We start from the raw sequence: 13,197 nt of genomic DNA on the forward strand, positions 1-13,197 counted from the left end.
CCGCACACACGGGGTGTGTATCCCAGGCAAAAATCTTTTTGCTGTAAGGGCTGGCGTAATGGTATTTGAGCTTCTGATGAGGTCACGCAGGAGGCGTTCCCATAGTGGACACAAACGAATGCTATGAAAGAGAACTTTAGCTTCTTTTTCTGGAATAAAATTTAAAGGAAACACAATGCAGTATAAAAATATACTAATATAATATTTGGTCTTTTTTAATGGTTGGATTGTTTTAATTTTAAAAGTCAAATATATTATAATTTAAGATGGTCTTTAATATCCCATACAAACATACATTCTTCTGTAAACTATGTGTTCGGATGCAGTCACTCTATGAAAAGGTGAAAATTAAACATAATAATTAGCTCATATTTAGGGTTCTCTGTATTATTACATTTTCGTATATTTAAATTTCAGGTAAATGCAAGCAGTGCTTAAGTCCGTTAATTTATGATGAACATTTATTCTTTACTGTATACTACATTGTATTTGACTTCCTGATGTTTGGCACCTGGCTGAAACCTTTTTGTTTTTGAAGGACTTGGACGACCTGCCACCTCCATCTGCTCTGAGCCTTCAGACAGTGAGAATTAAGGTAGAGAAGAAAGCTGGTGGGGAGGGAGTGACCTGTACAGGGTCAACGGTTGGCGCAGGAGGTGCAACCAAACTTGGAGGAGTGTCCAGCCCCAAATCGAGCCCTGTCGGAGAAAACCGCAGAGACAGCCGCAAAGACAGCCGAGACTCCATGGTACAGCTGTTGATATTGTGTTAATTTTTGAAAATTGGGCATTTAACATTTGTGTAAAGTAATAAAACAGAAGGCCTTCAGAGTGGGATTTCAACTACAGCTTAATGAGAACTTGTTTCAGATCGCCACTGCATCATCAGACCAATAAAATAACGCTTTAAAATGAGACTGCGACAGAAAATAATGAGGTAAAACGCCATTAGAGCAGCCAGGTTTAGGAAGTAAAACTAATGAACTGGTAAAAGTAAGAAAAATAGGGATTTTACTCGTCTGCTGATACGAGGTGTATTTTGTGGTCCCTATAGCCAAAACAGAAAATACCAGTCAGATTAACCCAGATTACAGAAAAACACCTTTCAACAACCTAAACTGATCGGTAAGTGATCCAAGTGTCAAAAGCAACAGACGCTGATGAACTCTGTCCAGCTTCGACCAATCAGACAGTCATAACGCGCAACTGTAATGACCCAGTAATGTTAATCTTCCCACCCTAAACGAGGACTTATTTTCAATCATGCTTGCGTGACACGGCGTTAAAAAGGATCTTTCTCAGTCAAGCCTCGAAATTTTCCTCTGAGCTTTGATCCTGTGTTGCCAGTTGCAGGACAGCCGTTGTAAACCGAGTTGCATGTTTATTTTCTTGGACTTTGTCTCCACTGTGGGTTCAGCTACCAGCTGTAGTCTTTGAAGTTTTCCCAACGCCCACTTCCCCCTTTTTCCCCAATTATCTTTTAATACTTTATTTTTAACACCTTTTATTTGCATTTCTTTTTCATTTGTTTCTTGCCTGTAGATTTCTAGTGTATCTGTTGATATGGACCCTCTCTCCCAGATGCTGCCTGGCTTCAGAGGCCCAGCTGGGGCCAAACAGGGCAGTGAGGATACACCAAACCCCGGAGGAGGCCCTCAACTTCAGTCTCCGGGTCCCCAGCCCCCAGCTACGCTCCAGTCCCCTGTGCCTCAGCTCCAGTCACCCCTGTCTCAGCCTCAGTCCCTCCCACAGTTGCAGTCCCCATCGCCTCAGCTTCACTCCCCTTCCCCCCAGCTCAAACTGCAGTCACCCACTCAGCTCCAACCCGGCGAGGCCAGCACTCCCCGCAATGTAAATGTGAAGAGAGAGCCTCCTGGCACTCCTAACAGAGGTACTGTTTCAGCTCGTGATGAATAAATCCTTGATTTCATTCAAATATCAGATTGTTTGTTATAATAGTTACTAATTTAGTTCTTTAAGCGTTATTGGATAGTATTTAAATTGATTGGATTCAAAATAATTGTTATTGTTATTATTGTATTGATGGTAGTAGTAATGGTATGATCCAGAGTTCATTCACCGGCATTTTTATATTCTTAATGCCCTCTAGTGGCTTCCAGGAGCCATGTAACCAAACTCTTACTCTACTTCTTGTCACACTGCAGAGAAAACGTCTAAAGGTTTCCTCAGCTGTTTTCACACGTGAATCTTTCTAAATATCACCTGACAGGAGAAAAAGGATCGGACAGTAGCCGGTCTTTAATCTTCCAAATCCCAAATATGAATTCCATATGCTGTTGAATTGTGTCAAAGCGGGAATAGCACAGCAAATAGTTCAGTTGATTTACCAATAGCAAGTGGGTTGTCACACATTCAGTGTGCTGCATGCTCTATCCTGGCAGTGTGCTTACCTAATTCAGACAGAAGCTCAATTTGAATAGTCAAGAGTCTAATTGCTTTTGACATGGATAGAAAATGTCATGAGGAACAGAAAGCTGTAAGCAAAATTTATAAAACATTAGAAAAGAGAACCACAATGGCTAAAGAGTCAAACAGTACTTACTCTTGTATCTCAAAAGAGTATCTCACACTTCTTTACCAAGCTTGGATTTTTATTTTTTTTTTTACATTTTTAACTGTATAATGCTTGTCACATTAAGATTGGTTACCTTTCTCTTCCTACTGGATATATTCATTTTCCAGTAGCAAGAGCATGTCTGAAGTGGATTACGTCCTTCTTTGTCCTGCATGTCAAAGGACAAATCTCCCAAAATTGCTTGAAAATAAATGGATGCATTTTGTCATAGCTAGGCTTTCAGTACAACTCTGGGTCTGCATGGTTGGATGCATTAGTGATGGGCAGGAGGAGGAGTATAGAGCACTAGTGGATGAGTTTGTGGATTGGTCTGCTTCTGAATGTGAATAAGATCAGAGAGATGGGGATGAACTTCAGAAGGAAAGAGGTGGCTGCACACTCAGGATGTTCATGTGGTGGAGGTGTATACAACGATAGTCCAGACTGAACTGGAAGACCAACATAGAGGCTATATTCAAATTTGGGGATGAGCAGGCTCTGTTTCCTAGGGAAGCTGAGATCCGCACTGAGTGCAGCAAAATGTTGGAGATTTTCTTTCACTCACATATAGCGAACACACTGTAATTGGGCTGTGGTCTGATCTGGTGACACTGACTGAATAAAATGATCAGTGATTGGCTGAAAGTTGGATACTTTCAAGGCTGTGGTGGAGAGGTGGTCACTGAGCAAACTGTTATCCATCGTTATTAGTCCTGACAACCCTCTGCACGGCTAACTGGACAGGCAGCGCAGCACGTTTGAGCTCATCTCCCACAGCGACAGATGTTGGAAATATTTCATAGCACATGATATCACCTCCTAGAATAAAATATATCTGCCAGATATTATTAGTATTTTATATTATGGGATACATAAAGTATTTCTTTCCTCATGAAATACTTCAAGTGATTTTCGCAGTGTCCTTGTGTTTGTGTTGCAGGGCTCAGTGATGGCAGACCGCCCTCTGGCTGCAGCCTTCAGAGTCAGTCTTCATTTGAGTTCTGCAATCCCGCCACTCCAAGCCAACAACCGGGACAAGGAGACCCCTTCCAGACCCCCATAGACAGCAGTCCATTTCCAGAGGCCGAAGTTATGAACCCTTTCACCTCAACCACTGGTAAATAAGTGTACTGCAGCCACAGTTTGGTTACCCTGTGTAGTCAGAACTAAATTCTGCTATTAAAAAGAAATTTAGTGAAACAACAAACTTTGTAATGACAGCATAAATTATAATTGGACTATGCCACTCTGCAGGCTTCCCATCTCAGTTGAAATTGCTGAGCATCAACTGTCTTTCTTGCTTTCTGTGTTAGCAAACAGTGTAGCTTGTAGCAGCTGTGTAAGTGATTGAAAGTCAGTCTTTTTGGTTTAGCATGTGGATGAACTGCACAGTCCACAGCTACAACCAGACGGTAACAAATTTAACGAGAAGGCCAGATTCCAAACTATCATGGGCCTGACATATAAATCAGGCCATAGATAGATAGATAGATAGATAGAAATTTATATATGATCAATTTTTTCACTCTACTTGAGAAGGGGGCAATATAATGCTACGTCATGGCTGCGTGGTAAAGATTTTACCAAGATTAAATGAAGTATGTAACTTCCATATATATCTTGTTACCTGTTGATGGTGGAAGTAGAAAGTGTGTTTGTTTGTTTGTTTGTTTGTTTGAACAAAGGGAAGTAGAAGGCATCTAATATATGAAAAAAGTTGCACAGAGCACTTTAAACCTAAAGATGCATGCTGTTGTTCATAAACCTTTTTCTTCCACAAGCCTTAGTGTATGAATTTCCCTTTCAGGTCAAACCAAGATGGATGCGGGTGATTCCCAGTTTCAGCCTCTGGCTCTGGCTGACACCCTGACATTTGATGGTCTGGGAACTCCTTTGCAGGCTCCTTTGGCATCACCACAAGAGTAAGTCTGATTTTATAAGTCTAAGCTGCTTCTTCACAGCCCAGAGAGGAGCGTGGGAAAGACGGTGTTTTGTCTTTTTGAGCAGGCAGTGTGTGCCTTGTACGCTGGATGAAGTGCTTGGCCCTCCAACCACACCTGAAGCCCGGAACGATGAGAAGGCTCTATTAGAGCAGCTGGTTAACTTCCTCAGTGGGACAGATGAAAGCGAACTGGCTGAGCTTGACAAAGCCCTGGGTATCGACAAACTGATACAGGTGAGTAGGTCATAAAGCTTGTAAGACAGTGGAAAGGCTTACTGAACTCTGAGTGCTTTTATACTACAAACATATTAACAAAGCACTTTAGCTTTTGCTGTTGGACACTTTGACCAGCAGACTGGACTTTAAGCCCTGCAAAGGCTTTACAAGATTAATTTTAAGACCAGTGCATGATCATTAATTTTACGATGTTGCTATAATTAATCAAAACATTCAAAACAGTTGCTCAGCTGAAGCGCTGGCAGCCTCTGCTGGCCTCTGATCTGTTTTTTTGTGCCATCCACAAGGATTTGGCACAAGAAATATAAATAAAACTCCTGGACGGCATTCAAGTAAAACACAAGGTGATTCAATTAGTTTATAATGTTTACCTTTACTTCTGTTCAACTCTTCTAACCGCAGTCGTTTAGTTTATTTTGGCTTGTTTAAAAGCAAATAATCTGCCAAATAATCACAGGCGATCTCTGGCTTTTATGCTTCTTTCAGTTCTTTGTAACACTCAGGTAACACATCAGATACGATTTAAATGGAATTAAAATATTTCAGTGTTTCAAAAACATCAACATCGCTGTGGCAGCGACGTTGTTTCAATGGCTGAAAATGATTATGGTTCGATGTCAGACTTGCTTTTCCAAACCAGGAAAACAGGTGATGATGTGTTTTTTTTGGGCGGAGCCAAATCGCTGATAGAAAGTAATTGCTCTGTAAGTGCAAGTGACTATAGGTGTACGCTGTGGAAATGACATGTGTAGATTGATTTTTGTGTAATGGACTGACGTGCAAGCTGTACCTGGAGCGAGGCGATAACAGCAGCAGTACTGGCAGTTGAACAGTGAAGTAAACAATGAGGAACAAAGTGTGGCTTTGGAGTCCTCTGTCATCATGTAACTGTGATCGTATCATGTGGTCCAAGGGTTGAGCTAAGTTTGTCTTTAGTCATAGCCATTCATTTACTTAATGCTAGCATTAATGCGGACTGGTGTTCCAGATAAACTGTCTACAAGAACTTTGGTTTGTTTACATCATACTTCTGCGTCTGTTTGGTGACTGCTGTGATGCCAAAGTCTTTTGAAAGTGTAGCTTTGCAGTTGCTTCTGTCTCTGCTTCACCTTTAATAACTACATTGCTGACTTAATGTGCCTTAAAGACTTCATTTGGTCCACTTTGGTTTTATTAAGGTTGTTAGGGAAAATGTTCTAAAACACTTCTTCAGTAAAGACTCAGAGAAGAGAAACACACAGAAGTTCTTGCTAGCAAGGGCAGTCTCCACACTAAGAGACTCCAGTGAGAGAACTGCCCTGGTCTTTATTTATACTCTTGAGCGTATGTGTGTGTGTATGGTGTGTGTGTGGTGTGTGTGTGTGTGTCACTGCTGATCAAAAGGGTCATATAACATACAAACACAAAAGGTACATCCTTGGTCATAAAGAGGGTAGTCTCCCCCACCCTAGATGGCACGGTGAGGAAGTCCAGCAGTTAAAGCACTTAGACTGAAACAGACATAGCTACGTTAAAACAATAAAACAAGGTGCGACCTCTCCCACGCTCCCAGGCGTGGGGGTGCATTCCTGGGATGCACCCCAAGCCTGCAGCCTGTTAGAGATCACACACAATTAATTATATGCCTCTAAGTATACATGGTTGAATATTTTCTAATACAAATAACTACATGCAGTATTCTACCATATGCAAACTTATATCACTAAAAGATTATACTGACTACTAAATACAATTTTCCATTGACATTCCCTCCTGTTGTCAGAAAAACTTTAAGTGAGATACCAGTTTGTCATTAATCACACAAAGTCTTCATGTTCCAACAGGTCGGGGTCATTATCATCATCATCACTTGTCATGGCTATTTATGCAGCAACAGTAGAAAATATTATGCGGTTAATCATGAGTTTTAGACATGGCAATATACACGTTACAAAGACACAAAATAAAAGTAAAAATATCCCAACTCCGATGAGTAGTCTTTTTAGCACCTGTAACCAGGAGCCAGTGTAAAGCCAAGAAAACCAGTCACTTGTATCACTTACATAGTCCTGATTTTTGGGCCTGCTGGATCTGTCTCACAGCATTCAGGGCGTCAGTCATGTTTGATGAATGTACATCGTCTGGTATGTAAGTGCAGCATGTGTTGTTGAAGAGGACACAAAGTCCCCTTTCTCTGCTAGTATCATAGAGTAGTTCTTCCCTGAGAGTTAGTCCAGGAACATATATAGTGTGGGGTATGTTGCCGTGCTGGGTAGATGGGAACAGACATAATAGTCTGTATTTGCCGATTCTGCTTTTGTTCTGTCGTGGATATAACGGTACCAGGCATTATTCATCCACGGAGGGATGTGGTCTTGCGTCATATCCCTTAGGTGAGAGTTGTCGTGTGTCCATCTTCTCTGCCTTCCTCCTGGTTCAGCTGTTTCCGGCACCAGCTGGGGTCCTGTAAAAGTGAGCGTCGTAGTCAAGGTAACCAAGAGGGTCCACCTTCCCATGGTTGCACACAGGTCCGTCACGCCTCGCACTTGGTTGCCCTAGAGTTGATCAGAGGCTGGAGGTTGAAGTGCGAGCTTACCCTACGGGGGCTCAATCAGCACTCCCCCCTCACCACTGAAACAACCAAGTGTGAGATTTCTCTATTGTGCTGTCTTGAGGGTGCCGGGGTTTCCTGGGACCTCGACCTCTTGCAGTGGCTCTGATAAATCCAGGAGGGTCTCTCCGCTATTTTGCAGGCAGTTGAAATGGTCAGAAACACTTGAATTGGCCTCTATCAACCCCCATCACCTCACTTCAGGCCTTCATCCTGCGGTAGGAATACTTATGACTCTTCTACTGTCTACTGTCCATCCTCTTTGTAGAAAGGGTGCTGGGTCCAGTTATCTTACTGGCGTTATGATCCCAGCAGTCTTCAATGTGCCAGCGTATGCACAGTATAGTGACACAGCATTAGGTGATGTTCATAGGAAACTGCTGTCATCACCACCATGGCTTCTGGTTCCTGTGCTTTCACAGAATCATGATATCATCCTTAGATTCCTTCTGCGCTGTCGATGGAGCTTGGCACGCTCCCCTCATCCTTCAGGTGCCCATCTGTTGTCCACAATCTCCTCTGTTGGCCTCTGGAAAGCCCTTTTGGCACAGCTCTCATTCCAACGCAGTTTCATGGTCCTTGCTGTGGCTCCAAAATCTGATCTCATGATGGGCCCCAACCAGCTTGACCTTTGACCTCAACCACTGCCTGGGCTGTCAGTTATGCCTGGAATGGTTCTCGCTTCTCACTGGGCCTCTGAAGATTTCTCAGGAGATTACTGCTGCACCTGTATTTCATTGCTAGGAGGAAAAACTTCTATTTGGAGAGCATGTCAACAATCATCAAACCACATTCTTTAGTTCAGTGAACTTATAGACCATCAAAGCCTCATCTGAACATGGATGCACCACTTGCATAGGTTTAATACCTGTAAATAAACGGTTAATCACACAAATCGCTGCAAAAATTATATAAAACAAAATTTAATGTTAATTCCAAAATTTAATGTTAATTCATTGTTTCATATTAATCCTGGATCCCCCATCTTGACACATGGACACTCCCATGAGTCAACTCATCAAAATCAGATTCCTGTCTCAAAGAAAAAAATTAGCTAGATCATATCCCAGGTAACATCAGGGCATCTCCTCCTCTGGAGCAGCACCACCCTGGACCTATAATCCTGCAATAAAAATGTTAGTGTGTTTTGCATAACACCTGGCTCTGCCAGGAGCCTGCATACACACCATCATGGCCTGGAAAGCAAAATCTGGAAGTGAAATCAAACTTTACACTTACAAACAATTATATTATAAGAGTAATAAGCATTCAGCACTAGCAGGACAAGTGTCATGTGCAGGTTTTCTCAAATCAGTAAATTACAACTATTACCCCAATTTGCCCCAGACATGGATCATCCCATGTACTCTGTTAACATTAATGTAATCAGTGACTTCCCTTAAGCAAAGTCACTCCACTCATATATTATTTATTATTATTATGGGCTCAAAGTGGCCAGCAAAGAGCCCACAATAAACTATTCCATAAACACGCAATCTCTTATTTGTTTTACTCATGTCACTTGTTTCAGCTGAATCTTCCACATGCAGTCCCAGAAAAAACAAACATAAGCAATACACATTGACTGTGGTCAGACGGAGGTCAGACACGGGTCAACAGGTTCCAGAGGTGCCATAAAAACACCATAAAGTCAACCCTAGCTGTGGAAAGAATGTCAGTCACATGTAAACCCAAAAATCCTATAGTAAAAAAAACATTAACTAATCCTCTTATAAACCACATAATCAAACACATAAAAAACTGTAATGCTGTAGAAAAGAAAATACAAATGTTAGCGCTGCGCAGGCATATGCATACTTTGTCACCGTTACCTCTGTAAGCAACACAAGGCAGTGAATAACACCCCTGGTAGATGCACAGACACAGAAAATGGCATTTCAAAGGTTAAACCATCATGCAACCTCGAATGTTGCTGTCATCTTTCTGCTCCTGTAACAGGAAACACATAAATTCATCCACCCTTTTGTCCTGTCTAGGTGGAGGTTAACCTTGAGTCGTGGTCAAGTCCTGTCAGCTTTTACCAGTCAGTCAGTTTGTTTTTTATTTCCATTCATTCATTCTTTCTTTCTTTCTTTGCTGATAGTGGAACCTGTCGTCGCATTTAGTTTCCACTTTCAGCAAAATGACGTCATCTCAAAAAAGAAAAAAGAACTTTAGATAGGATTACATCGCTGAATCCAGTTTTAGGCTGGGACACTTATAAGTGGCCTTCTCCAAAACCCAATTTAATGTGGAGAAAACTCACTTGTCACAATTTTCTCGACGACGTGTAGCACTTTTAATTCCCGACGTGCGGATCTGCTTAAAGAAAAGAAAATAGACAAACAAAATCAGTGCCTGTTTAAAAGATAAAAATGGAAAATAACAAATTATCAAACCAAACTTTCAGTGCACTGTGAAAGTATCAAAATAAAAAGGCCTTGTTAAGTCATGACACAAACTCCTCATCAACTTCACAACAGGAGAAGAATCATCAGCTAAATTCACTCCAAACCAACCATCAGCTGCACAACACACACATAAGCCTAATGTGTCTTATTAGCTATGAGTTTAATCACCAGGTCTGTGCTCTTCACTCATCTAAATCACAGATCTATTTTATTCAATTTTCCTTTTTCCTTCATCATAAAACATGTGACATGCTGTCATGCACTTCATAAAAAAAAAAGTTTGTTCTGACGTATTCAGAGTTGTGTATCTAAATACAGAATTCACTCGCACATCAAAGCAGGAACTCAGTGTTTTAGAGTCTCCACTCAACACACAACAAACATCCCATTCACTCGTGCTAGAATTCAGTCACCTTTCATTAATCTAAAACCGATCAACTAATTTGCATATCAGCTATTAACCCACTAAGTTGACAGGACGACAGAAAAGCATGTTCAAAATAGTATCACAAAAGACAATTTCCCTCATACAGTAAATTACATGTGCTGCCTCAATCAAGCAGGAAGCTTCTCCCAATTTACTATATTAACAACTAAATTTATTGTCTGATCACTGGTTTATCAAACCAGGATTTTTTTTTTTTTTTTTTCCCCACAAAAGTTAAATTGTTGTCCTGCAACTTGGAGAGTCAATTTTTTTTAGGATAAATTCAGTATTTAATAACAAGTGTCTGCTAAATTGACACTATTTTAACACTCATGAAAGATAACAAGCTAATTTTCATTACATGTGTTTGTGTTATTAGGCAGGTCTAATGCATGTCTGTGGAGCTGCATATCCAGCAGAGCATGTTCTTAAAAGCTGCCTTTCTTACACACTTCTCTACTATTATTTGATCATTTCTTAACTAATGTGCTATGAGTCCACTGGTCTTTGCATCACACTAGGTGACTTGGACAAGATGATAAACAGACTGACATGCTTAAAATGTTGTCTAATCTTCATGAGCTCTCTTGTGTTTGGAAGTGTTAGTAGGGTTAATGCATGTTCTTCTTGTGTGTGTGATTTTGTATATGATGTATATGTTTTTTATATTTGCATATATCCAGACTCCTTCTCAATTTTCCAACTTAAGCAGTCAGTTTTCTTTTCCCCAGGTTTGCTAACCCAAATTTTGATTTCCCACATTAAATAACAGCATTCCTCTGTGTTCTCACCACTCCTCTCTGTCGTCTGTTGTCCTCTCACTCTTTTGTCCTCTCCCACTTCAACAGTCCCGGCAGTTCTCCTTCAGCTTTGTCCTGTGTCCCACTGTCCCTTCTTGCCATTTTACTCCACAGGTGGCAAATGTCAAACTCCAACTGTTTAGTTCTCCTCAAACGTTTTCTTCACATGCACAGTGAAGTTTCAGCTTGTTGTAGACACAGTGCCATTCATCCGATCAGTCAGGATGATGGGTTTGCTCTTCTTCTCTGATGCTGTTTGTCCACACTGCTGCTGCTTGCTGGGACTCTTTGCTCAGGACTTGCTGCTGTCTCTTTATCAAGTTATTGCTTTGGAGCTGCATTCCTTGTCTTCAGGGAGAGATTAGTTTCCTTGGAGCTTGCTTGTGAGGTTGAGAGACACACGGTGTTGTAAATAAGTCAGCCAGAAACTTGGCCTGCATGTTTCCAATGATGTTAAACTATAACTTTCTTCCGACTGCTGCATGTGGAAAATTGATTCAGGTCTGCTTTTCACCTGAAAGTGACAAACTAAGACATGTTCATTATTATCATCACTGCTTAATCAACACACATCTCTCCCTCCCTCTCTCTCTCTCTGTTTTTGTGAACAATCCTTTCTTAAAAGCAGAAAATGAAATTATAGTTGTTTTTTTTTGCTGATCAACACAAAACCTTCTCCCTATGATTATTTTTCATCTACAATATAAATTCTCTCTCTTTTTCACTCTTCTTTTTTTTTTTTTTAAATAGCTGGTGACCTGCAGAATCACACGCTCTCACAATCAAAGGCAATTACTTTTACACAGCGCACAAAAACACTGTGACGTCAGACACATTCACACTCACTTTTTCATCTGCGTAAATAAATCATATGGCTGATGATATGTACCATGGTGATCCATAGGCATGATCACCAGTTTAACTATTTTTCAACCCAACAAAACAAATAAACAAAAACATAATGCTGATGTTATGAACACTCTACACACAAGTCAAGATGCAGGAAAACTGCTCACGGAAACGCTGCACACTCCAGTTATCACAGTTATCATAGTTCTGTTTGTGTGAAATATCTGCTTTCATTATTAATACCAGTTTATAGGTTGTTATCCTTTTTATTATTAGTTTGAATGCGTTAAAATTAAGTTGTAATTTAGCTTTTTGTTTATTTTACTTTATTCCTCTTGCATTTATATCTATTCAGTCGGGTCTGTTTCCAACCCTTTTTTAAACTACTTCAAACTACTGTGATCTCTAATTTTCACTGGGTGAGGGATTATTATGTTCTTCCTAGTCTGAACTGCTCTCTTCACCTGAGCTGCTATCCTATTTTGAGTTACTGTCTACTTTGTTTCTTCTACCTCTTGCTCTTCCACGATGCATTCCTCTCTCTTTCTTTTGGATTAATCGTGCTCCGGCTTGCTGTTTTTCTAGACATTTCTCATCAGGTGTTAATTTTACTTGTTTAATCACCCATTTTCAAAGATTTTGCTGGGCCGTCGCTGGCACGCTTGACTTCAGAGAGGTTTACTGATACGGCCTTCGACTTCACCCTAACGGTGAAGCGGTATCAGTTTTATGAGATGAAACTCAACCTTTTTCCTTTGTCACCAGTACATGGGCTCTTGCAGGATACACAAAAATGGAAGTAGTTCAGCAATTTATTGTGCTGTAAAATCAACTTACTTCCAGACACACACACATATGGACATTTGCGCGCTTTTACAATTTGTCACGAAGTAATTTCAGCTACTTCTAAAACTAGTCAAATTCGGCTCCTTCCGGCGAACCCAACCTAATTTGTCACGAGATAATTTCAGCTACCTCTAAAACTGGTCGAAACACAATTCTTTTTGGCGAACTTAAACCTAATTTGTCCCGAGATAATTTCAGCTACCTCTAAAACTAGTCAAATTCGGCTCCTTCCGGCGAACCCAACCTAATTTATCACGTTACTTAAACGTATTTTTACTTTAAATCTTTGCGGCCGTCTTTAAATACCAAATAGTGTTTCTCACCCCCGATGTCCCACTGGTGATTCAGATCATTGGACTGAATCCCACCGCCGTGGACCAGATTATAACACCGGCCCAGACCCGAATTTAACGTCCTGGGGCTCTCTCCTCGTCCAAGAGGGCTGTGCACAGGCTTCGGTGCTGGCTCCCCACGGCGTCAGGAATCAGTGCTGGATCTTGGAACAGAGTCACAGATAACAA

General features: G+C 40.9%; 1 protein-coding gene across 1 annotated transcript in view; it reads left to right on the plus strand.

The window, feature by feature from the left end:
* Nucleotides 1–13,197, plus strand: part of ncoa1 (nuclear receptor coactivator 1) — a 106,450-nt gene that overhangs the window by 78,370 nt on the left and 14,883 nt on the right. Inside the window, exons 12-16 of the mRNA XM_085432381.1 lie at nt 539–748; nt 1,542–1,890; nt 3,515–3,691; nt 4,382–4,496; nt 4,582–4,750. Coding sequence (XP_085288507.1) covers nt 539–748; nt 1,542–1,890; nt 3,515–3,691; nt 4,382–4,496; nt 4,582–4,750 — 1,020 coding nt within the window. The remainder of the gene's footprint in view (nt 1–538; nt 749–1,541; nt 1,891–3,514; nt 3,692–4,381; nt 4,497–4,581; nt 4,751–13,197) is intronic.

The sequence above is a fragment of the Copadichromis virginalis genome, linkage group LG15 (genome assembly GCF_057382275.1).
Source record: "Copadichromis virginalis isolate Kocher_CV1m ecotype Utaka linkage group LG15, C_Virginalis_male_GT1.1, whole genome shotgun sequence".
Classification (NCBI taxonomy): Eukaryota; Metazoa; Chordata; class Actinopteri; order Cichliformes; family Cichlidae; genus Copadichromis; species Copadichromis virginalis.